This window comes from Eurosta solidaginis, chromosome X, assembly GCF_040869045.1.
Source record: "Eurosta solidaginis isolate ZX-2024a chromosome X, ASM4086904v1, whole genome shotgun sequence".
Taxonomy (NCBI): Eukaryota; Metazoa; Arthropoda; class Insecta; order Diptera; family Tephritidae; genus Eurosta; species Eurosta solidaginis.
Window position 1 is genome coordinate 49,866,219 of NC_090324.1, and position 27,874 is coordinate 49,894,092.

Here is a 27,874-nt window from a genome sequence, read left to right on the forward strand (position 1 = left end):
GAAAACCAGATATTTTCCTTTTAGAATTAGCTTGAAGAAGTGAAATTTGCAACTGCTAAAGTACAACTTATAACATTGTTGGTTCAGACAATGAATGTTGCAACGAGCAACGGAATATTTAGAAAAATCGGCAGAAGATCCTGATCTCGTGAAACGTTTATGGGGGCCTAGATTTAATATTATTTAGTCTTATAAGTTGTCTTGTCAACCAAGGTAGTTTACTTTTTCCAGCACAGCCACATCGAAGGGAATACAGCTTTAAAAGCAGCGATCAAGAATACCGTAGAATAATGGAGTCGCTGAGTCGACGTCGTTACACAAATAAAAATCCGACCAGTCATGAGTAGCAATCAATTCGTTGAGCTTTATGAAGTCTGCTTTATAAAAACATCTTGAGCGGGATCGAGATTTTAATTTTGTAAAGCATAGCACCTTAGGAGGCTGAACAATATCAATTGCTATTTCAAGCGTAGGATGTAAGGGACTTTCGGGAAAAGATAAAGGAGAAATACGATTGAGAGCAACGCCGACTTATTAATCCACAAATACCAGGTCAAGAATATTGTTTTTACAATTTAAAACAATGTTGATCTGTAGGAGTGATGTATCTAAAATATTGTTAAAGAAATAATGCTAACAGGTGGGAGTCAAATTGTTTAAGGCGCTGAAGCTAAACCAATTTACCGAGGCAAATTGAAATCACCAAGAACTACAAAGCGACCTTTGTCTCGCAACTGAGAGTACAACGTACGAATAGCTAAATGATGGCAATTGTAAACATACATATCCGACCGGGCGGAATATATGAGCACTAAATATATAACCTAAAACATCGCAATGAAATCTTTACTGCTATAAACTCAATATCAAATGCGTTTCCACAGCAATGAGAACACGGCCTGCTGTAGACATACGATCACGCCGGTAAACGACGTAGTTGCTTGAAAAAAGCTCAGCGTTAAAATTGTCAGGTTTTGGCGAAAGCAACAACCTGCGCTGTAGAAGCGAAACTGTTAAGAAAAAAAATAAATAATAGTTTCAGAAAACTACAAAACTATGGTTTTATAGGTAATTAAACTAAAAATGAGAAAATAATTTTTATTCACAAATGTTCTACGTTACATTAGTAGAAAGTGGGATAATTTTCCATAAATAATTTACTCAAAATAAAATACCTATTATAAAATTTAAGCTATTTACAGAATAACCAAATTCAGAGTAAAAAGCGCGGGGTTGGGGCAAAGAGAATAACTGTAACATTTAATGTGGCAAGCACCCTACGCTTTTTACCCTGGCATTGATTACTCTGTAAATATCTTTAAATTTTTCCGTTGCCAAATTATTCCACCTTCTACTAATATGACATAAAATTATCGTAGTTACAAATTATTTTCTAATATTTAGTTTATTTATTTTTAATTTTTTAGTTCGATGTATTTTGCTTGTAGATTTCCACGTTTTAGAGTATGCTCAGAAGTCGGCCGTATGCTTGTACGTGAAGGACCTTGACTGTTTGACTGCGCCTAAACCAAATTTGGAATAAAAAATTTCCGCAGCGCTAATTTTCCTAAATTCTGATTGGACTCCGATGGGGAAAAAAGCTATTGCGAGTTAACGTAAAATTGATGCTGCGGACCTTGTTTGCTTTTATGTTCGCCGCACTTCAGTAAAAATTGGGTTATGATATTTTTCCCGAAATGGTCACACGGTCAAACGGAAGTACCTCAAATGGGCATGACACCAAGTTTAAGGGTCCTAAAGTCAATTGGCCTTATGTTGACTTTAAATGCCCAATTGACCTTATGATCAATTCAAATGATCATAAGGTAAAATGGCCTTATAAACCCTTTGTAGTGGTTATAAGATTTGCTGACCTATGCCCGTGACCTTTTGTCACCTCACCATTAAATTATTACATTGTCATCGGTCCTTTATACATATGCGAAAAATCAATTAATTTCATGGCCATTTTAAGGGGTCATGAGGTCAATTGTCTTTATGTCCTATGAGCTTATGTTACCTCACCATCAAATTATTGCTTTGTCATCGGTCCTTGATACGTCCGCAAAGTTTCAATAAAACTTACGGCCATTTGAAGTGGTCTTGACTTTATGTCCCTTAACCTTATGTCACCCCACTATCAAATTATGGCATTGTTATCAGTCCCTGATACGTGTGCAAAGTTTCAAATTAATCAAGCTTCTGGAAGTTGGTGAAAATTATGCTTGAAGATTCCGTTACATACATACACACATACAAACCAACCTAATAACAGCTAGGTAAAACACAACACATGCAAATATGTATGTCTCTTTTTTTGGCTGTAAGTATACGTACCTCGTTAGTGCAAATCATGTTTGCCACACCATGTTTTCATTGGGAACCAAAACTCATCGGAAAGAAGAACCAAATTACAAAAATAAGGACCAAATTTTTGTTTTATTTTATTGTGATTCGTTTTAACATAAAACTTTAGGACGTTTCCATGGTTTCCTGTACAAAATTTTACTAAATATAGAGAATCGTAGACTTTGCTTTAATTCAAACTCATTACAAAAACATAAAGTATTATTTTAGGTATTACATTACATTTAAAGGATAAGTCTATTTTGTAAATTTTGAAATAAATGGAAGTAAAGTTTGGAATAAAATGGAAGTAAAACTCAAAGAAGTTTCTGTGGTGCCGTATTGCAGCACAAACTGTAAGTTTGTTTATTAAAACAATTTTCGGCTTATTTATACTAAATTATTCCAAACAATTTCTTATTCACTAAAGTTCCTACATACTAAACATACGGAGCGACCAAAACGTATGTTCATAGTAAATGATCGTGGCATATTTACTAAGGGCAGCTCAAGTAACGCACGTGTCTTGCTGTGGGAACGTAAATATGTTTTCATTCATACTAACGACGCAACCAAAGTGTCAAATGCACTATGGCGTGTGAACCGTCTTAAATGCATGCAATGTATATGTATATATGTATGTTACACCACCCATTTTTAATGAATAGTTCTGCCTGTAGAAGTATTCTATTACAATTAAAGTTATAATAAATTTTCAAGTGCTTTTGTATTTAAATGTTTACATATGGATAAGTGGTTTTGGTTTTAAAATTTTTTATTTTTTTTTGTCAAAGAGATGTAACTGAGTTGGAGTTTACTTCTTTACTTTACAGATTGTTTCTTTTTATACTCAGAGTGCTTTGCACACAGAGTATATTAACTTTGATTGGATAACGGTTGGTTGTACAGGTATATGTGTATTGGTTGCGTTCGTGCCGAACAGACGTGGTTTATCTCGATCTCTGTTTTTATTCTTTTCGTCCAGTTTTTATTTATTTATTTTTCCTATTACGATATCTGGTGTAATGGATAAGTATTGTGCCAAGTGCGACAAGCATTTTTCGCGATCGGATACCCTTATTGTGCCTTGTGGTGGCTTTTGCAAGAATGTCTACCATCGTTCTTGCTGTGAAGGCAACTTTTGAGAGTACGACGTGAATTTGCTTACGAAGAACCGCCACCTAAGTTATATGTGCGCGGATTGCGCATAGCTATGGCAAGCTTTGTAACGCCTATGACGCTCTGTTGGCATCCCATAAAGCTACATTGGAGTCCACAATGCTTGCCTTGGACCATAAATTTAAGGATTTGTTTGCGGAGATGGCTGATTTAAAAAATGTCATCAAAAAACATTTTAAAGATAATGAAGACGACTCTAACAAAAACAACGAAAGATGACGGCTGATGGCATAATTAAAATAAACAAGTAAGGAAGGTTAAGTTCGGGTGTAACCGAACATTACATTCTCAGTTGAGAGCTATGGTGGCAACATAAAAATAACCATGTAGGAAAATGAACCGAGAGTAACCCTGGAATGTGTTTGTATGACATGTGTATCAAATGAAAGGTATTAAAGAGTATTTTAAAAGGGAGTGGGCCTTAGTTCTATAGGTGGACGCCTTTCGAGATATACCCATAAAGGTGGACCAGGGGTGACTCTAGAATTCGTTTGTACGATATGGGTATCAAATGAAAGGAGTTGATGAGTATTTTAAAAAGGAGTGGGCCTTAGTTCTATATGTGTACACCTTTTCGAGATATCGCCATAAAGGCGGACCAGGGGTGACTCTAGAATGTGTTTGTACGATATGGGTATCAAATTAAAGGTATTAATGAGGGTTTTAAAAGGGAGTGACCTTTAGTTGTATATGTGAGGGCGTTTTCGAGATATCGACCAAAATGTGGACCAGGGTGATCCAGAACTTCATCTGTCGGGTACCGCTAATTTATTTATAAATGTAATACCACAAACAATATTCCTTCCAAGATTCCAAGGGCTTTTGATTTCGCCCTGCAAAACTTTTCATTCTCTTCTACTTAATATGGTAGGTGTCACACCCATTTTACCAAGTTTTTTTCTAAAGTTATATTTTGCGTCAATGACCAATACAATTACCATGTTTCATCCCTTTTTTCGTATTTGGTATATAATTATGGCATTTTTTCATTTTTCGTAATTTTCGATATCGAAAAAGTGGGCGTGGTCATATTCGGATTTCGGCCATTTTTTACACCAATACAAAGTGAGTTCAGATATGTACGTGAACTGAGTTTAGTAATGATATATCGATTTTTGCTCAAGTTATCGTGTTAAAGGCCGAGCGGAAGGACAGACGGTCGACTGTGTATAAAAACTGTGCGCGGCTTCCACCGATTTCGCCCTTTTTCACAGAAAACAGTTATCGTCCTATAATCTAAGCCTCTACCAAATTTCACAAGGATTGGTAAATTTTTGTTCGACTTATGGCATTAAAAGTATCCTAGACAAATTAAATGAAAAAGGGCGGAGCCACGCCCATTTTGAAATTTTCTTTTATTTTTGTATTTTGTTACACCATATCATTATCGCAGTTGATTGTTGGCATAATTTACTTATATACTGTAAAGATATTAAGTTTTCTTTTAAAATTTGATTTAAAAAAATTTTTTTTTTAAAAAGTGGGCGTGGTCGTTCTCCGATTTTGCTAATTTTTAGTAAGCAGACATATAGTAATAAGAGTAACGTTCCTGCCAAATTTCATCATGATATCTTCAACAACTGCCAAATAACGGCTTGCAAAACTTCTAAATTACCTTCTTTTAAAAGTGGGCGGTGCCACGCCCATTGTCCAAAATTTTACGATTTTTCTATTCTGCGTCATAAGTTCAACTAACTTACCTAGTTTCATCGCTTAATCCGTATTTGGTAATGAATTATCGCACTTTTTCGATTTTTCGAAATTTTCGATATCGAAAAAGTGGGCGTGGTTGTTGTCCGATATCGCTAATTTTAAACAGGGATCTGAGATGAGCGCCAGGAACCTACATACCAAATTTCATCAAGATACCTCAAAATTTACTCAAGTTATCGTGTTAACGGACAGACGGACGGACGGACGGACGGGCATGGCTCAATCGAATTTTTTTTTCGATACTGATGATTTTGATATATGGAAGTCTATATCTATCTCGATTCCATTATACCTGTACAACCAACCGTTATCCAATCAAAGTTAATATACTCTGTGAGCTCTGCTCAACTGAGTTTAAAAATTTGTCAGCTCTATCAGTAATCCGAACTCGTTGAGTAGTAATATTAGTTGCGCGCAAACCTCACACTATATCGATTTCACCTGCAATAATGCAGCCATGTATACATTGCCATTTGCTCGCCCGATCACCTGTTTATGCAAGTCCAATTTCTGCTGATAACAATAGTGAGCCTCTTTGTGTACACTCAGCCACCCCCTCGCGTGATTTCAATACACAAATGTCTTATGCTAAACGATTGACAGCACCTGTTAATACTGCTGATATTCCCAATACAACTGTTAACCGCAGTACTGCTGCTAACTTTGCAATGTCTAGTAAGAACAAGACTCCAGCTTCAAAAAACAAAGTGAATGCTGTTGGGAACAGCACTAATTCTGTTAATGCTGATGATTCTGATGGTGTTAATGTTCCTGTACATGTTAATACTGCTGATATTCCGAATACAACTATTAACCCCAGTGCTGCTGCTAACATTGCAATGTCTAGTAAGAACAAGACTCCAGCTTCGAAAAACAAAGCGAATTCTGTTGGGAACAGCACTAATTCTGTTAATGCTGATGATTCTGATGCTGTTAATGTTCCTGCTATTCAACCCAATTCTGGTAATGATTCGACTGCTGTAACAACAACCGCACTCGCAGCCCTAATCACAGCCCCTGTTTCTGAATTGGTTGCTTTAGAACCTGGTGCGCCTATGGAGGTGACTGCTGTTCCCCCCCGTAGGTCCATTTTACTATCACGGCTCCACGCATCGCTGACGGAAGCTGATATATCTAACTGCGTATGCTCCAAGCTTGGTGTTGAACTTAACAGAAATATTAATGTTTATAAGTTTAATTTTAAGTCTGGGAGAGAGATCTCTTCTTTCAGAATCTTAGTTCCTGACAAATTTTTTGATGGGGTACTCGATTCTAATTTCTGGCCGAAACACTCTGTGGTGCATTTGTTTACTAGAAAGTCGAACCGTGACCGCGCTACTTTAAATGCATCAAAAAACTTGCCAGGCAACACTCCAGAAGTGGTACAAACTTGAAATATGTCTTATCAAACGTAAATAATATCTCACTTAGTTTATTTCATCAGAACGTTAGGGGTTGAATACCAAACTAACGGAAATTTTTCTACGGAGTCATGAGAGTTCTTATGATGTACTCGTTTTTACTGAGACTTGGCTAAAACCAACAGCTTCTAATGCTGAAGTTTTATCGAGTTCGTTTCAAGTGTTTAGAAAAGACAGACTGGCCAGAGCTGGTGGAGGTGTGTTAGTTGCCGTACACACTAGGTTTTCCGCAGAGGAACTACATTTTCCTGAATTTGAGGATGCTCACTGTCACTGTACTTGGCGATTATAATCTGCCATGTTTGTCATGTCGTCTTATTGACGGGAAGCTAGTCCCTACTCCTTCCCTTCTCCACTAAGATTTCCCAAACGAGTTTGCAGATGTTGGACTTTTTCAAGTTAACAACATTCAGAATAAATTCGGCAAATGCTTGGATTTAATTTTCTCAGACGATTAAAATTGAATAAATTCGGTAAATCCTTGGATTTAATTTTCTCAGACGATTAAAATTGTTTTGTAAATCGATGCGATCCCCTTACCCTGCCTGAAGATGTGTATCATCCTGCTCTCGCGATGTTTATGGAATCTCATAATTTATCTGAGCGTTCCTCGAACGTAGTGTGAAAGACCCCTCACCGATTTCTGTTTAGAAAAGCCAATTAGTCTAAAGTAATACTCGAAGTATCGAGAATAAATTGGCATGAGTACGATGAGGATATTGATGAGAGTATATCTCATTTTAATAATGAATTATACGGAATATTTAAAAAATGCATACCTACGTCCGAAACCACTGCTATATCATCATCAGCCTGGAGCACTAAATATTTGAAACGCCTGAAAAATCAGAATACGCGTTCATTCAAACGTTACAAACTTTCTGGATCAATGACTGACTATGCCGCCTACTCAATTTTACGTCACAAATATAACACATTGAACAGAATTTGTTACAAGAACTATATCAGTAGGATTAAAAGCCAAATTTGTGTCAATCCTAAGTCGTTTTACAGCTTCGTTAATTCAAAAAGGAAGATAAAAGGGTTTCCTTCTACAATGAAGCTAAATGATCAGATTTCCAACGATAGTTTAGAAATTGCTAACATGTTTGCGGATTTCTTCGAATCTAATTATTGAAACACCTATGATTACCCGCTATCGTATTGTCCTTTCAGATTGTCTCCTCTGCATTCCCGGGCAGTCCCATATATATGTACTGATTATGTTTTAATTCATCTGGAAAATCTAAAAATTTCTTACTCTAGTTGTCCGGATCAAATTCCGTCGGTAGTGCTGAAATCTTGTGCTCGATACTTATATCGACCTCTAGCCTGTTTGTTTAATGCGTCCCTGAAGCAAGGGGTATTCCCCAAGAAGTGGAAAGAATCATTCATTATACCACTGCATAAAAATGGAAGCAGAACGTGTGTTATAAATTATAGAGGAATAGCCAAACTCAACACTATTCCTAAGCTATTTGAATTGATTATCACAAAACAGATTGCTTTTAGATTATCTTCATTAATTGACTTTTCACAATATGGCTTTTGCAAGGGTAAATCAACGGTGTCCAAATTGCTCGAGTTAACAATCTTTGTATCCAACAGTTTTAAGACTAATTGTGAAGTTGATGTTATTTATACTGATTTGAGTAAGGCATTAGATAAAGTTTCTCATTCTATACTTTTATTCAAACTTGATCGGTTAGGATTTCCTCCTTTGCTCCTATCTTGGGTTTCTTCTTATGTGTTTTACAAGGAAGTCCTCCTAATCCCATGATTATGTTACTAGCGACTATGTAATCAAGCAAGTCACTAATTTTATTGATTTAGGCGTTACAGTGGATCCAAAACTAAATTTAAAACTTCATATTGAATCTTGCGTGAATATTTCAAGCTAAAGGTACTTTGGCTTTCGTTAAACGTTGGTCTAAAGAATTTAATGACCCATACGTTACAAAAACTCTTTTTTATATCATTGGTCAGACCTACTTTGGAATATGCTACAATAATTTGGAATCCGCGTTATCAGGTTCATTCTGACAAGCTGGAATCGGTCCAGAAACAATTTTTGATTTTCGCTTTAAAACACTTACCATGGGATCCTTCTAAAAATCTTCCCCCCTATTGCAGCCGATTAAAACTAATACAGCTGCCCACATTGCAGAGCCGCAGGGAGATGCTTGGTGTCTTATTTATTGTTAAATTAATAAGAGGGTAAATAAATAGTCCATTTTTGCTTGATGAAATTAAGTTTAACGTTCCTATTAGGCCATCTAGACATTTTCAATCAATTTTTGTAGCTACATGCAGGTCGAATTATGAAATGCACGACCCACTTCGCCCTTTATGTCGTGATTTTAATAAACACTGCAAAAATTTAGACGTCTGCGAAATTGAATTCGAAATGAAGCAAAGAACGCTAAACCGTGATATACTGTTCAACCCTCTGTTTCAAATATGAAGTACCAGTTACTTGAAACTTGTTTGCAAAATTGCGTTGTGATCATTATTTTTATATGTATGCAATCAAATTTTCTAAATAGTTAGTTTAGAGCGGTCAACGACTCACACACACGACAATATAAAAAATTGATACACTTTAAAGTCGTTTAAACAATATATTTATTGTCTTTGTCTTTATTAAAATAAAAATAAATAAACGGGTGTAACCGAACATTACATACTCAGTTGAGAGCTGTGGAGACAAAGTAAGGGAAAATCACCATGTTGTAAAAAGAACCTAGGGTAACCCTGGCATGTGTTTGTATGACATGTGTATCAAATGGAAGGTATTAAAGAGTATTTTAAAGGAAGTGGGCCATAGTTCTATAGATGGACACCATTTAGGGATATCGCCATAAAGGTGGACCAGGCCTGACTCTAGAATTAGTTTGTACAATATGGGTATCAAATGAAATGTGTTAATGATAATTTTAAAAGGGAGTGGGCCTAAGTTCTATAGGTGGACGCCTTTTCGAGATATCGCCATAAAGGTGGAGCAGGGGTGACTCTAGAATTTATTTTGTACGACATGGGTATCAAATGAAAGGTATTAATGAGTATTTTAAAAGGGAGTGGGCCTTAGTTCTATAGGTGGACGCCTTTTCGGAATATCGTTATAAAAGTGGACCAGGGTTGACTCTAGCATGCGTTTGTACAATATGGGTATCAAACGAAAGGTATTAATGAGCATTTTAAAGGGGTGTGGGCCTAAGTTCTATAGATGGACGCCTTTTCGAGATATCGCCATAAAGATGGACCAGGGGTGACCCTGGCATGTGTTTGTATGACATGTGTATCAAATGGAAGGTATTAAAGAGTATTTTAAAGGAAGTGGGCCATAGTTCTATAGATGGACGCCATTTAGGGATATCGCCATAAAGGTGGACCAGACCTGCCTCTAGAATTAGTTTGTACAATATGGGTATCAAATGAAATGTGTTAATGATAATTTTAAAAGGGAGTGGGCCTAAGTTCTATAGGTGGACGCCTTTTAGAGATATCGCCATAAAGATGGACCAGGGGTGACTCTAGAATTTGTTTGTACCTTATGGGTATCAAATGAAAGGTATTAATGAGTATTTTAAAAGGGTGTGGGCCTAAGTTCCATAGATGAACGCCTTTTCGAGATATCGCCATAAAGATGGACCAGGGGTGACTCTAGGATTTGCTTGTACTATATGGGTATCAAATGAAAGGTATTCATGAGTATTTTAAAAGGGAGTGGGCCTTAGTTCTATAGGTGGACGCCTTTTCGGAATATCGTTATAAAAGTGGACCAGGGTTGACTCTAGAATGCGTTTGTACAATATGGGTATCAAACGAAAGGTGTTAATAAGTGTTTTAAAAGGGAATGGGCCTTAGTTGTATGGGTGGACGCCTTTTCGGGATATCACCATAAACGTGGACAAGGGGTGACTCTAGAATGCGTTTGTACAATATGGGTATCAAATGAGTATTTTAAAAGGGCATGGGCCTTAGTTCTATAGGTGGACGCCTTTTCGAGATATCGCCTTAAAGGTGGACCAGGGGTGACTCTAGAATTTGTTTGTACGATATGGGTATCAAATGAAAGGTGTTAATAAGTATTTTAAAAGGGCGTGGGCCTTAGTTCTATAGGTGGACGCCTTTTCAAGATATCGCCATAAAGGTGGACCAGGGGTGACTCTAGAATTTCTTTGTACGATATGGGTGTCACATGAAAGGTGTTAATGAATATTTTAAAAAGGAGTGGGCCTTAGTTCTATATGTGGACGCCTTTTCGAGATATCGCCATAAAGGTGGGCCAGGGGTGACTCTAGAATTTGTTTGTACGATATGGGTATCAAATGAAAGGTGTTAATGAGTATTTTAAAAAGGAATGGGCCTTAGTTCTATATGTGGACGCCTTTTCGAGATATCGCCATAAACGTGGACCAGGGGTGACTCTAGAATGTGTTTGTACGATATGGGTATCAAATTAAAGGTATTAATGAGGGTTTAAAAGGGAGTGGCCCTTAGTTGTATATATGAAGGCGTTTTCGAGATATCGACCAAAATGTGGACCAGGGTGAGTCAGAACATCATCTGTCGGGTACCGCTAGTTTATTTATATATGCAATACCACGAACAGTATTCCTTCCAAGATTCCAAGGGCTTTTGATATCGCCCTGCAAAACTTTTTCATTTTCTTCTACTTAATATGGTAGGTGTCACACCCATTTTACCAAGTTTTTTTCTAAAGTTATATTTTGCGTCAATAGACCAATACAAATCCCATGTTTCATCCCTTTTTTCGTATTTGGTATATAATTATGGCATTTTTTTTTTCATTTTTCGTAATTTTCGATATCGAAAAAGTGGGCGTGTTCATAGTCGGATTTCGGCAATTTTTTGCACCACTACAAAGTGAGTTCAGATAAGTACGTGAACTGAGTTTAGTAAAGATATATCGATTTTTGCTCAAGTTATCGTGTTAACGGCCGAGCGGAAGGACATACGGCCGACTGTGTATAAAAAATGGGCGTGGCTTCAACCGATTTCGCCCTTTTTCACAGAAAACAGTTACCGTCCTAGAATCTAAGCCACTACCAAATTTCACAAGGATTGGTAAATTTTTGTTCGACTTATGGCATTAAAATTATCCTAGACAAATTAAATGAAAAAGGGCGGAGCCCCGACCATTTTGAAATTTTCTTTTATTTTTGTATTTTGTTGCAACATATCATTACTGGAGTTGAATGTTGACATAATTTACCTATATACTGTAAAGAAATTAACTTTTCTTTTAAAATTTGAATAAAAAAATTTTTTTTTTTAAATTTGGCGCGGTCGTTCTCCGATTTTGCTAATTTTTATTAAGCAGACATATAGTAATAAGAGTAACGTTCCTGCCAAATTTCATCATGATATCTTCAACGACTGCCAAATTACAGCTTGCAAAACTTCTAAATTACCTTCTTTTAAAATTGGGCGTGCTACGCCCATTGTTCAAAATTTTACTACTTTTCTGTTCTGCGTCATAAGCTAACCCCACCTACCAAGTTTCAAGGCTTTATCCTTATTTGGTAATGAATTATCGCACTTTCTCGATTTTTCGAAATTTTCGATATCGAAAAAGTGGGCGTGGTTATTGTCCGATATCGTTCATTTTAAATAGCGATCTGAGATGAGTGCCCAGGAACCTACATACAAAATTTCATCAAGATACCTCGAAATTTACTCAAGTTATCGTGTTAATGGCAGACGGACGGACGGATATGGCTCAATCGAATTTTTTTTCGATACTGATGATTTTGATATATGGAAGTCTATATCTATCTCGATTCCTTTATACCTGTACAACCAACCGTTATCCAATCAAAGTTAATATACTCTGCAAAACAATTTTTTTGACACATACGTAGTGTCCTCATCAGTTGCTACGATCAACTCTCTGTATAAATTTTATTCTGTATATATTTTATCTACTATTAATTTGCTTTATTGTCAATTTCATAAATTATTATTTAACAGCTCCTTCATGAGTACATTTTAACACATTTACAACATTTTAACTTTTGCTTACTTCTAAGTTTTTATTTGAAATTGTCAAGAATTTAATTAAATACTGTTTAAATATTACTTTAAAATTGATGACTGTTTATGTTGTTTATATCGTGTATTACATCTGAGAATTAAATGTCGGTATATTTGGTCTGTATAATTGTTTAATTTGTAGACTGATAAATAAATAAATAAATAAATAAGTGAATCGAGATAGATATAAACTTCCATATATCAAAATCATCAGTATCGAAAAAACATTTGAATGAGCCATGTCCGTCCGTCCGTCTGTCCGTAACACGATAACTTAAGTAAATATTGAGATATCTTCCCCAAATTTGGTACACGAGCTTATCTGGACCCAGAATAGATTGTTATTGAAAATGAGCGAAATCGGATGATAACCACGCCCACTTTTTTCGTGAACGAAAAAGAGTTTTATATCAATGGTATTTCATTTCCCAAGTGTATTTATAACAATAAATAAGAAAAACTTCAAATTAAAAAAATGGGCGTGGCACCGCCCCTTTTATGACTAAGCAATTTTCTATGACTCGGGAGCCATAACTCGAAGAAAAATTAACGGGTCGTAATAAAATTTGGTACACAAATTTATCTATAGCAGGAAATATTTCTAGAAAAAATGGACGATAAGCTATATCTTAGCGAAAAAGAGCTTGGTATCAATAAAATTTTACTTTGTAAATTTAGTTATAACATTAAATTGGAAAACACTAAAATTTTTGAAAATGGGTGTGGCACGGCCCCTTTTATGACTAAGCAATTTTCCATGTTTAGGGAGCCATAACTCGAAGAAATATTAACGGATCGTAATGAAATTGTTTACACATATTTTCCTTATAGCAAAAAATATTTCTGGTAAAACAGGACGGGACAGGTTAAAGCCCACGGCAACTTAGATAGAAAACAAGTTTAAAAGGGTCGTAAAGAAGAATAATAAGCTATGCAAAACTTTTAAATTACCTTCTTTTAAAAGTGGGCGGTGCCACGCCCATTGTCCAAAATTTTACTATTTTTCTATTCTGCGTCATAAGTTCAACTCACCTACCTGGTTTCATCGCTTTATTCGTCTTTGATAATGAATTATCGCACTTTTTCTGTTTTTCGAAATTTTCGATATCGAAAAAGTGGGCGTGGTTATAGTCCGATATTGTTCATTTTAAATACCGATCTGAGATGAGTGCTCAGAAATTGACATACCAAATTTCATCAAGATACCTCAAAATTTACTTAAGTTATCGTGTTAACGGTCGGACAGGCGGACGGACGGACATGGCTCAATCACATGTTTTTCCCTGATGATTTTGATATATGGAAGTCTATATCTATCTCGATTCCTTTATACCTGTACAACTAACCGTTATCCAATCAAAGTTAATATACTCTGTGAGCTCTGCTCAACTGAGTATAAAAATGGCAAAAAACCCTCTTATCTGAACTATCGGTTGTTGGGATATATATTATATATAGCTCCGATCGAAATGATTTTTAAAGGAAATCTTCTATGATATATTAGAATATATATCACCAAGTTTCACGTTCTTATATTGGAAACTAAGGGAGAAATGGCCAAAAATCTTTCTATCTGAACGATCGGTTGTATGGGATAGGTATATACTATATACATATAGATCCGATCAAAATGATTTTTTCAGGAAATGTTCTATGATATATTAGAATAAATATCAACAAGTTTAACGTTTTTATATTGGAAATTAAGGGAGAAATGGCTAAAAATCTTTCTATCTGAACGATCGGTTGTATGGGATATATATTATATATAGCTCCGATCGAAAAGATTTTTTCATGAAATCGTCTATGATGTATTGGAATAAATATCACCAAGTTTAACGTTTTTATATTGGAAATTAAGGGAGAAATTGCTATACAACCGGGATATATACTATATATAGCTCTGATCAAAGTGATTTTTTTACAAAATCTTCTATGATATATTAAAATATATATCACCGATTTTCACGTTTATACTTTCTCAATTCAGGGAAAAATGGCCAAAAATCTTTCTATCTGAACGATCGGTTTTATGGGATATATACTATATATAGCTCCGATCAAAGTGTTTATTTGGAAAATCTTCTATGATATATTAAAATATATATCACCGAGTTTCACGTTTATACTTTCTAAAATGCAGCAGGAAAGACCAAAATCGTCTTATCTGAACGATCGGTTGTATGGGAGATATATGCTATAGTGGTCCGATCCTACCGGATCCGACAAATGTCTAATATAATTCAAAAATACATCCTTGTGCTAAATTTCGTTGAGATATCTCAAAATTTGAGGTACTAGTTTGCGTTCAAACCGAGAGACGGACGGACAGACGGACATATATCAACTCAGTTCGTTGTCCTGATCAATTCGGTATAAAAATTACACAATCTTAAAATGTATGATGGTTTCTTGGCTGTACATATGCGAAATCTTTAACTAAGATTATTCCGCATTCATAGATATTTGTGAGTTTCGATATTTTAGTATCTTTTGAGGAAAAATTAGCACCCTATACTGATTTTGGCATTAAATTTAGAAATAAACATTCAATGGAAGGAATTATTTACCACAGGCGTCAATTTTTAATACATGTCAAAAAATTTCGGGAGAGGTGCCAAGTGACGCGTTTTAATTTCGGGAGCAATAATCCGAAGGCGGCATAGTAATACTTGTACTCTGTCAAGATATTTTTGCAAAAAAAAAGTTTAAGACCTTCATGTGGTTGATGTAATTTTGCTGATATTGTTGTACACAGAAAAGAATTAACTAAAAAGGCGTTTTGCGCTGATAGAATTTTTACAAGTTTACAAGTTTACAAGTCGCAGCCGTTTGAGGGTAATTATTCGGTGTTTTGTGAATGTCTAAAAATAAAAGAACAATTTCTTATTTCCGACTTCTAATTATTGAATTTCATTACAGCATTCTTGAATTCAATTCTGTTAGCATTTCCTTTTGTGTCTTCTATTCCCCTTTACATTTGCCAATTCCTCTTAAAAGAAAGCGTGAAATAAAACACGGAATACACCAAGAATTAGCAACAAAAATTTTAAGAACTGCTTGGTATGGGCGATGCTGAACTACTCCCACCCCCTATCACCCTCTTAGTTTATGTGATGATCGACTTGAGTTCAATGTTTTCTAATGTAAAAGGGACTTACACTTTGCAGGTGCATGGCTCAACATTCTAGGCCACTTCTTTCCTATGGAAAACTATACTAAACTCCCTTTATATATGCTGACTTTGCGAAGACAAACCTAACCTAACCTTTGATTTAACCTGATTATCATTGAATGTCCTGCATTCTTATTAGTATCGATGTTATTAGGGTATTTGGCCTTCACATCTGTCTTAATGCAAAAAACTTTTCAACATTCTTACAAACTATATAAACTATTCAACATGAATACGGAGTGTATTAGTGAGTCGCCTTGTTGCTTCCTTTGCTTCAAAGAGCCCAAATCCGTTTTAACTAAATTTTTCTTTATGATGCGAGATTTAAATAATTTTTAAACAACGAAATTAAGTAAATTTTCTTTAAATAAGTATGTTTATGTTCAACTAATAGATTGAGCTCTCAATTTTAAATTGACGGCTGATAGAAAATAGCGATTTTTTACAAAACAAATAAAAATCGATCGATATCATTATCCGCCACCGGATTATGATCAAAACGCGTTTTCAGGTACTCCTTTGACAATTTTTTCAAGTAAAAAATTACCATTTTTTATACGTGGAGTCAGTAACCACGGTTGTAAGGAACAGGGTGAACTTCTACAATTTCTAAAAAAATTCTTCATAGCGCCAATACCTTTTTTTCATACGGATACCCTGTTCATGTTTATTTTAGCTGAAAACTGTGTTTAATATGTCTACGACGGACCAAAATTTTAAATCCCATTTTTAATTTAGGCAAGATTTTAACTAAAGCGTATTTTAGTCAGCGACTATGATTACGGGCCAAAGAGTTTGTAATCTGTTGCCTACCATTATCGCTGTAAAAACAGCCAAAAAGTTTAGAGTGCAGAAGCTCCCGAACCATCAAAGAGCCTATTGTTAGAAGGCCCTTTCAACTTGTGACAATTGCAACGCCATCTGCGGCAGCCGTAAGTTTGTAAGTTTCTAAATTTTTCTTCAAGTCTTTGTATTCCAATTTCATTATAAATTGCTTCAATGTTCTTTCAACTCTAGAAGAATTAAAAGTGTCTGGCTGGACCAAGCACTATGGAAAGTATTTGGCAATGAGGCCAGTGGCTTCTAATATCGTTTTGTTTCTCAAGTCAGCTTTTCTTTGTGAAATCTAGTTACTATATATAATATGGGGAGCCAGTTAAGCAAGTTTTTTAAAATAAGTAAATAATGCAATATACCGGTCGTCTACAAAAATGTTTGAAAAACACTATTGAACAAACGATTTAAGTAACCGAACAGCGATTGAACAGGCTGTTGCTATTGCGAACGGTTTTTTCAAACATTCGCCACTTGTGTGAAATCACAATGGGTACTACCTTTTCGATGCTCAATGGAGGGGTCATAGCTTTGTAGTCGCTCGATCCACCATGCCAATTGACCTTCTGGATTACGGAGCTGCAGGAGCCATTTCAACACTACTTGATCTGCCCTGACGCGGAATTGCTGCCCGCAGAGGTACTTGCGAAAATGTTTAATGCACTCTAGCAATGCCAACAGCTCTCTCCGTGTACGTAAAAGAACCCCTCTGGTTTTCCAATTGATCGTTCGTAATATGAAACTACCTTCCCCTGTCCATCGACCAGTTATAACAATACGCCTCCTATAGCATATCCACTTGTAGAATAAACGTTGCTCCTGGAATCGGATATGCAAACATTGGGGTAGCGCACAAATACTGTTTCAATATTTGGAAAGCCACTTATTGCTCCTTCTTCCATTCAAAAGCTTTTATTTTTCTTGTAAGTTCGTGGAGGCTATGTGCTATGCTGGCAAAGTTTGGTACAAACCGGCGGAATATGTGCACTGGGCAAGGAAACTCCTTAATTCACTCAATCTCTGCCATCTTGGTCAATACTTCACATCTTTAGCTTTTCATTCATAAGATGTGCATCAAAGTTCTTTCCCAGTAACATTATGTCGTCTAGGTACCGCAAGAATTTTTTCCAATGCAGTCGTTTCAAAACCCGATTCATGAGTCTCTCAAAAGTATTTCGTGCATAACAAACTCCAAAGGGCATTACCGTAAATTGCCCAAAGACCAGTCACTGAGGGCTGTTTTCTATTTGTATTGCTCCTTTACCTTCATTTGCCAGTAGCCACTTTTCAAGGCCAGTGTGGAAAACCGTTTCGTAACAGAAAGCGAGTCCAGAGTGTAGTCAATTCTTGGCAATGGGTAGCTATCATTCTTCTTGATTCCGTTCTATTTGCGGTAGTCTTCGCAAAACCTCGTTTCTTCATCCTTTTTTTCACAAGTACTACCAGTGGACTCCATGAACTACCTGTTGGTGTCGATGACGCCGCTGTCGCTCATTCCTTGTACGATTTGAGGCATAAATTGCCGCTTGGCCAGTGGAACATTACTAGGAACTTAACGTATCGGCCTCGCATCTCCAGTGTCAATTTGAGGTTTTATAACGTTTGTCCGGCCTTTTTTGGATTCATCCTGGTCAAATATGTTGGCATACTTTAGGAGCAGTTGTTTTGCCTCACTCTGATATCTTCCTTTAGCTAATCCTTGAAAGATCAATCTTGCTAGTTGAAAGTTTTCCTTAAGCTGTTCAGTTTGGTAAAATTAAGCTCTGATTTGAACTCATTGAGTACTCTTACCGTAATACGTTCGTCTTGTCCTCAATCTCTGCCAAGATTACTGCCTCTGATTTTGGTGCTATTAGCTGACTCTCCTCCACCAGCATCCGTTTACTGCTGCAGCTTTTCTCTTAGTTCAGCTAGGTGCCATGTTCCTATATCACATCCTCTTGCTTGGTCCGTCGATCTTGATGCCTTGCTCGATTAAGAAGTCCACTCTAATTATGATAAAAAATGTGTAGTACCGTGACGTTCCCAATTGCGATTTCACATACTACTTCTGCCAGGACTGGGTGTCCTCTCCAGTATCTGTACGTAATCTTACTCCTTGCGATGGCCTGAGTTTTCTGTTGACTAATTCGGCTCGAATGGTGGAATGATATGCGCCTGTATCTACTATCAGTAAACGTTCCTTTCCAACCACGTGCCCTCCAACAGTAAGATTGCTTGAACTTTTTCTAATTTGCGAGTTAGAAATTATGTGGGATTCAATTGCTGGAGCCAGCCGTGGCCCTTTGCGTCTGAGACGCTTTAGTTTAAAGGTTAAGTGAACTGGAGATTTTCCTATCTCCTTCCTCTCTCACTTTACGACCACCCATATTGTTGTAACTATTAAAGTTGGTACTGCTATAACGTTTTTCTGCTGCGCTCCTTGAGCTTTGTATGCTGGCTATTTAAAAGCGAGGCTGTTTTCTGAGTTAGTGCATGTAATACCGTTTCAGAAAACTTTGGCTTTGGGTTTACGTATGTATCTCGCTTCGTTTCTATGTACCGTATTTCATTTATAAAGCTCTGAATTTTTACTATTTCGGTTTATTCCACGGGTGCATCCGTGTTTGCGAGATGAGCCAATCTTTCAATGTCCGAAACGAACTCCTGCAATGTTTTATTAGCCTTCCGGAAGCAGCTCTGCAATTCAATTTGTTATATTTGCTTTCCATGCTCGCTTCCATAACGTCTTTCTTCTACGGCCATAAATGCTTCATAATTCTTTCGTTCCTCTCTGATCTATACGATTTCAGCAGCAGACCCTTTTAACACGAATAGTGCAGCAATATCATCATCAAAATTCCAGTTGTTCGCTGCTGACGTCTCAAATTGGGACTTAAATTCCTGAAAGGGAACAGAATCATAAAAACTTTTTGGATTTTACCTTCAGAGTAAACGATGAAGTGATAACTCCTGTAGCCGATATTTCGAAGCATACATCTCTGGAATGAGACCTTTATTTCCTGTCCCTCTAGCTTTGATGAGATACGCTCTTGTTCTGATTCGAAATATAATGTTATGCCTGTCTCTTATTCTTTAAATTTTCCTGAAATCAGCGACGCCATGTATGTTTTCTGTTCATCCAATGGAGATACCATATATGTCTTTTGGTCTCCCAGTTGAGATGACATTTGCGACGAAATGTTGAAATACGTGTTTCCTTTGATCCTAATTGGGATGCCATATATGCTTTCTGTTTTTCAAGCTGTGATGACATATAAGTTTTCTGTACTTCCAATTGTGAAGACATTGTCGCCGTTTGTGCAGATATTGCAACTAATATCATGTTCAAGTCTGTGTTCTTCATTGTCTGCGGTGTTTCGGTTTTCTCTTCCATTTTTTGCCTTTTCCCTATCAGGATGAAAGACGTCGGATTTATTGTCCGTTGTATTCAATACACGGTTCTCCAACTCCCTTTTCAGTTGCTGGTTCTTCAATTCACTTAGCTTTAGCGTCCTAGTTATCTTTCGGAACTCTAGAATTTATTCAACATTCCCTCAATTTATTCCCTCTTCTGACACCAATTTTAACGATTATTCTGCACTTTCTGTTAAAGCTGGAATCGCTGGACTGTCGAATAAATAACTCAAATGTTCAGTATAACAAAATGTTATTTGTTGACAGCACGTACTATACTTATTGCGTGTTAAAATCAAACTGATTTATGTTTCCTCAGGTTGCGCTGCTTTTATACTGTCTGATGCCTCGTTCACCAATTTCTCCTAGGGTCTAGACTTTTCATGAATAGCCTTCTCGAACATTTTCTTATTTATTTCTCATTTCTGTACTCATATTCACGATTGTCTTCTTATTAGATGTGCGAGCAATAACTTCTGCGAGTAATATGCGCCGTTTATTGCGGTGTACTCGTATATGTATAAGTGTCTATTTTCTCTTTCTTCTTCGCCCTAAGCTTTGCTGTTTACATGTATGTGTGGCTATTGTTGTGTTAGTAGCAGCATAGAGGCTTATCGAAGCTGCTATATTACTTCAAATTCGCTCCCATTCTGGCAAAACTAAAATTTTTTAAAACAAACCTGGAAAGACTGGTAGATGGATTTTTCCGAAACGCGTTTTTATACTTGTCCCAAAAATTGGACTTTGTAACCTGTTTTATCCCATTCGTGTGCATACAGTTTGCAAGGGTTCCAATTCATCAATTCGGACAGCATATCGCCTTGCTTAGCTCTTTTGTCTACATGCGGACTTAGAAAACCATTTATATGTTGATGTGTTTGGAACGATTTCCCGTCATTGCTTGTCAAATTCGGTTTGGAGACAAACCGGCAATTTTGCAGAAAAGCTAAAAAAAGCTCTGAAAAAAGCTTAAAAAAGCTTAAGGCTAAATCGCGACTTTTCAAGCTAAAAGGAGAAGAAAAGCCAAATCTAGTTTGAAAGAAGCTAAAATGGCAATACTACTTATGAATGTTTTTTCCAAAAAGTGGTTAACAAATAAACAGTACGATATAGGAATTAACTTGTTGTCTTGCATCAGTTTATTTAGGTGCGTCCATTGCAGCGTATCAAGAAAAGTTCCGGAAGGAGCAAAACAAGTATGAATGCCTGTCAATAAAAGCATACAAAACAGCAATTTATTGCTGTAGGCGTTAGTAATTGCTGTTTTCAAATTAAAATTTTATATTTGTAATCTCAAAAGTACTGCAATGAAAGTATATTTTCTGTAATTCCAGACGAACCCCGTGAAGATAATTTGCCATTGGAAGACAGTAATAAAAGACAACGGATAGCATACAGCGGGGATCAGATTTATTCAAATGCAAGTACTGATTACATATTCACCTAGCTTTGATTATAGCTAACATTTTATTAAATTATATACTGATTATTACAAATTTTCTGTTTCTTTTAACAGATCTGGCCTGGAAAATGGTGTGTAAAGGATGAGCATAAATTTCTCTCCGAGCTAGGGAGCTTGACAACAAACAGTACCTCGGCATATTACGACGCTCACAGTAATTATCCTACCACGGGAGCTCATGGTAGTGATGCAATAATATATGATAGTATCTCTTCGATATCACAAACACAAAATTCTTTATATACACAGTCTATAGGCGCATCAATCGGTGAGTAAAAAAACTAAAAGAGGCAAAGTTTTCACACTGAGAGTAAACAAATATTTTTCTACTTAAGTGTAGGTCTCTAAAGAACTGAAGCTACTTCTTGAGTCAATGTATTTACTTAAAAGGTTAAAATGATTACTACTATTTAATCAGAATAAATAGTGAAAGTGCTTATTTTAAAGTTTCGCAATAGTCGATATAAATGGAATTAAATTTTATTACTAATTTGCTGATCAACAGAATATTGTTTATTGGGTCGGAAGTTACTTTATCTTATTATACTTAACATATGTGACCCGGCCTATGAAAAGGTGGATTATGGATCAAAAAAGAAATTGCGAGAAACAGCTGTTAAAAATAAACAATACATTTATTCAGTTTCTTAATAGTTTTCTTTTTTTTTTGAGTCATAAGTCACCTTTTCATAGGCCGGGTCACACATATTTGTCAATATCGTCTGTTGTTGACGCTGCACTTATATAACTTGGTGCATTATTTTTAAATAGAGGGCTATTAGCATTACACATAACTACTTACCCTTTTAGATTAGGATACTCCTGAACTCTACTGTTAAATTTTATTTTAATACTAGCTTATGCCCATGGGTTTTATCCCACGTTTCTATAAAAATATGCAGTCTACGCGTAATTGGCCATAAGTAAAATATAGTAAGGTAGACTTCTGCTCCAGGTAATGTCTGTTGTTGTATGATATATTCATATTTGTAACAGGATTACCCTCGCGTAGGTGAGGCGGACAATTGGGTTGCAAAAAAACTGAAGCTATAAAGGTTTGTATTGCGCTTATCAATCCCTTGAATCCCAGTTAATGCCCGTGCTTGAGCTTCATTGATGGGGATAGGAAACTGGAGGCCTTTAAAATTGAAAAGGCATATATATCGGTTTTCGAAATTTTCCGATAAAGTAACTGCTTCAATGACAATCGTAAAAGTTTTGTGATGAAAAGCCTTGCCCCCTGCATAAGGGCGGAGAATGCAAATACTAAGGCCCCTTTTCTAAAGATCAATCGATGAGGAGGAATTCGTGATGGCTCAAAAGAGATAAGAAACTCAACCGGATATGCACAGCTTGAAATTCTTCCACGTCTGTGTAAATGGAGTGATAAGCTGTTTCGGTCCTAATGATATTGCATCTTCATTTTAAGGTGCCAAAAATTTTCTTTCTCGAAGCCATTTATAGTTTGTAAAGATAGATTCAATATTTGGAAAAAACATTAGCTATTATGGCTTCAAGTTATGTCATAATTTCGCAAAAACTTGAAGGAAAAAAATTAAATCTGATAGTAAAGAAAAGGGAATTTGGCCACAATCAATTTCAAGAAGTTGTTTAGCAAAACCTACTGCTGAAGTTTTTCTGCCAAAATGCGCTCTCATATTTGTAAAGAGAGTAAATTTTTGTACGTACAGCCATCGATAGACGAAAAAGCACGCATTTACTTCATCTGCGGATGTTCCGCCAAGTAAAAGGAAAGCATCACTCTTGGGGTGATCATTACACCCCAAATCCTTAAATGTTCGGTCTAAAACTTGCACACATTTACTTCATCTGCGACTGTTCAAGCAAGTAACAGGAAAGCATCACCCTTGGGGTGATCATTACACCTCTAATCCTTGAGGGTTGGATCTAAAACTTGCACCGACTGTTTATGAGTCTTGGTGCACTCATCCCACACACTCACTTTGGCCTGACCGTTTGCTTGTGTTGCACATCGGTGTATCAGATGTTTGTAGACAGTGGTAATTTAAATGTGGAGTGGGGTATGTGGCCACAACATAAAGGGTATCCGCGGTACCTGAGCAAACAACTGACATAGTGATTTCCCTTTTCGCTCTGACATCAACTACTATCAAATTTAGCAGAAATGTTATTTCCGAATCCTCTAGGCGCATCGAAAAATACCAATCCTAAAGAAAACAAACCCCAAAGGAATACCAGAAGAATAACAGCCAAACCAAGAACTGCAATCAAACTTTACGTGTTGAAATAATCTATGTTTTTACGGCAGCCATAGTTCTGAATAAAATAATTAAACACAAATTTTTAAGTTAAACGGTTTTATTGAAAACAATACTTACATGAAATAATAATAACACCAAAAGCTAGAAAATAATTATGTAGGTCCTAGGTAATAGTCATCACACTCCTCATCAATCTAGGGCGTTGATCAAAAAATTAAATAAAAGCATTGGACGGCGTTAAATTTCTATTGATAGTCATATATAAGACCAACTGAACCTTAATCAGGTTATGCTACGCCTCACATTTGTAGAAATTTCACGTGCCCAACGCTTTGTAGGTATTTAATTGTCTGATCAACGCTCTAGTTTGATGAGGAGTATGATGACTAGTACCTAGGACCGACCTAATTATTTTCTAGCTTTTAGTATTATTATTATTTCATGTAAGTATTGTTTTCAATAAAACCGTTTAACAAAATTTTTTTTTTTAAATTATTTTATTTTCAAGTGTTTAGTCTTTATTTAATTGGCTATTATTTCTCATTCTATTTAGTGACTCATTATTACAAGGACTCTTTCCTGACAATTTGTTACAATCTAAGTCCTCAATACACAATCCTTCCAAAGACTTTACTCGACTCTGCGCCACGTATGCTTGTCCCTCTTCCAACTCCAAAATATTTTGATGTCACTTCTACCGGACTGTATGCAATATTTGTTCCAAATTATAGCCAAATCGTAGGTCGCTTTCTATTCATGTATGTATCATGTGTTCCAAATCGGACCACAAATACGATTTTTGTGAATATCTCGATCCTTGCGCCACCTAGCGGCGATTTTTTTTCAGAGGTCGCTTTCTATTCTTGTATGTATTATGTTTTCCATATATGAGCCAAAGACGATTTTTGTGAATATCTCAATCCTTGCGCCACCTAGCGGCATTTTTTTCCATAGGTCGCTTTCTATTATTGTATGTATTACGAGTTCCAAATATGAGCCAAATCGGACCACAAATACGATTTTTGTGAATATCTTGATCCTTGCACCACCTAGCGACGATTTTTTTTCGTATTATTTCATTGTCATCGTGTTCTGAACTATATTCCAAGTTTCAAGCTTGTAGCTTATCGGTAAGTTACTTAAATTTTAATTACAAAATTCGTTCACAACGGCCGGCCGTGCTGCCTGTCAAGTCAACCTAAATAAAACCGTTTAAAAATCTCATTTATCTTCTTTTTCTCGATTCCACATTTTACTTCACGTCATATAGTTCCAAGTTTTCATTATCCTACCATTACTACATCCAGAGATATGCAGTATGATATATTCCATTTGTATGGGAGGTGTTTGCCCCTTCTCCCGCACCCTATATTTTCTTGGTGGCGTTAGGGATTGACCTCGTATAACTCCTTACTGGACGTCAATGATCTAGCATGAATACCTTCAGAGTTATGCTGTACTAAATATTCCATTTGTATGGAAGGTGCCACGCCCCTTTTATATATCGAAATTGTTTTTATCCTGCGACAATCCTTGGAGGGTTTCTAGTGGGTGGCGCAAATTTTGTTGTGATCGGTCGATCCGTTTAGGCCGCAACCCGCTCTATACCTACATACATACATAATTTGAATTTTGTTTATATTGTAACGAATTTAGGGAAATTCCGCTTATTTGAAACCTTCTGCTAACATTCGAGTCGCTAAAATGTTGAATAAATGAATCCAGTATTCAGTATTGAAAACTGAACTTTATTTAGAATACTTTGGGAGTAGTACTTCACAATTATACTTCACAACTAATGGCGTGTTTAAATCAAAACTGATCCGTTATTACTCAGCTTGCTCTGCTTTTATACTCTCGGTTTCCCCGTTTACCCATTTCTCCTAAGGTCTAGTAATTTCGCGAACAGTTGTATGCCATGCGTGGTCAGTTACCAGCTATATACCTGTATATCTGTAGTCCAAGCCTCTCCCATAGCCATATGCGTGTGTATGTGTGAATAACTACTTCGGCTGGTGACTACATATTTGTGTTTGTGAGATATCCCTTCGTCGCCTTCTACATAAGAGTGGCTGCTTTATTTTTGTTGTGCATTTATTTAATAGCAGCTTAGTGATGCTAATATTCGTCACACTGCCTTCCACCTATGTCTGATCGACCCGATCAGACAAATCTCTCGATCCAATCGCTGCTAGCCTCTCCAAATGAACCACCCTTCTATTTCATGCTTTCCCAATTGTTTGCATCACTGATCCTCTTCACAACTTTGTACGGGCCTTCCTTACTGAAGAAAAATTTGGATGAACACCTTTATGCCGGTGAGAGTTGTATAACTGTACCAAATTGTTGTTCTCGTCATACCTGTGTTTCATCTTACTACTCATTAACCTGGTTCGTTGCCTCGCACTCTGTTGCTTGGCCACTAGACTATTTGGAAGAAGTTGAGCCTGGCCGATTGGCTTTGCATAATAAGTATTGTTCTGACGTTTCACAACAGTAGTGCGTCCTGGCTTGAAACCACCCATGCATTCTTTCTGATAAATTCTTTCGTTGGTTTTAGTGCGTCCACTAGGGTTTGTTATTGACAGTGTTTTCCTCTTCATTCGTTCCATCAACCTTTGCCCGATCTACTGCCTTTGACTTTTGTGGTCTTTGTCGAATCTACGCCACCAGCACTTGCTTACTGCTGAACCCTTTCTCCAAACTGAAGCTAAGCGGTACATCCTTGTTCTTATAGCGCATAATCCTTCTTTGCATTTCGATCCTGATGCCATGGTCAACTAAGAACTCCACTCCCAATATGACTTCATCAACAATCTCTGCCACAAAGAATTTGTGTATAACCGTGACCTTTCCAATAAAGACTTCACATGACACTTCTCCCTGGCCTTGGCTATACTCGCCAGTGATCGTATGAAATCTTGCTCCAGGTAATGGCTTTACTCTCCAATTTAACAAATCAGATCGGATTACGGAATGAGATGCGCCCTTATCTACGGTCAGTACACGCTCCTTGCTGCCCAAATTTCCTCTTATGGTAAGACTACTCGATTTTCTTCCGATTTGTGATCTTTATATATAAAATAGGATGTATGTATGTATGTATGTATGCTTGTATATTTGTATGAGGCTTATGGACTCCGAAACTACCACGCCGATTTTATTCAAATTTTCAGGATAACTTAGTAGGAACCCGGAGAGTGTTTGTGAAGATTTTTTTTCCGGGAAGTGGACCAGGGACCCATTTATTCTAAACTATCGTATAAATGGCTCGATTTGCCTGAAATTTGGTATGTAGGTAGCGTTATATCTAGAACAAAATGTCGGATAATTTTTCTTCCGGGAAGTGGACCAGGATATATATTGGTGACTAGGGTCTCGAGATATAAGACAAAAAGTGGACCCGGGCACCCCTAGAATGTGTTTATACAATATGGATATCAAATGAAAGCTGCTGATGAGTGCTTTAGTACAGGGTAGTTTTCATATGAGCAAAATCGGACTACAAACACAATTTTTGTGAATATCTCGATCCTTTCGTCACCTAGCGACAATTTTTTTTTCGTATTATTGCATTGTCATGGTGTTCTGAACTATATTCCAAGTTTCAAGCTTGTAGCTTATCGGTAAGTTACTTAAATTTTAATTACAAAATTCGTTCACAACGGCCGGCCGTGCTGCCTGTCAAGTCAACCTAAATAAAACCGTTTAAAAATCTCATTTATCTTCATTTTACTGGAGGTGTGTGACTTCACGTCATATAGTTCCTAACCAATTTTCATCATCCTACCATTACTACATCTAGAGATATGCAGTATGATATATTCTATTTGTATGGAAGGTGTCTGCCCCCTTCTCCAGCACCCTATACTTTCTTGGTGGCGTTAGGGATTGACCTCGTATAACTCCTTACTGAACGTCAATGTTCTAGCATGAATACCTGCAGACTTAAGCTGTAATAAATATTCCATTTGTATGGAAGGTGCCACGCCCCTTTTATATATCGAAATTATTTTTAGCCTGCGACAATCCTAGTAAGGTTTCT

The 27,874-nt window shown here is 36.6% G+C and overlaps 1 protein-coding gene across 1 annotated transcript in view; it reads left to right on the forward strand.

Moving 5' to 3' along the window:
• LOC137234912 (paired box protein Pax-5-like) overlaps positions 1-27,874 on the forward strand; it is a 2,462,599-nt gene that overhangs the window by 2,213,811 nt on the left and 220,914 nt on the right. Inside the window, exons 7-8 of the mRNA XM_067758234.1 lie at positions 21,459-21,544; positions 21,641-21,854. Of these exons, the coding sequence (XP_067614335.1) occupies positions 21,459-21,544; positions 21,641-21,854 (300 nt within the window). The remainder of the gene's footprint in view (positions 1-21,458; positions 21,545-21,640; positions 21,855-27,874) is intronic.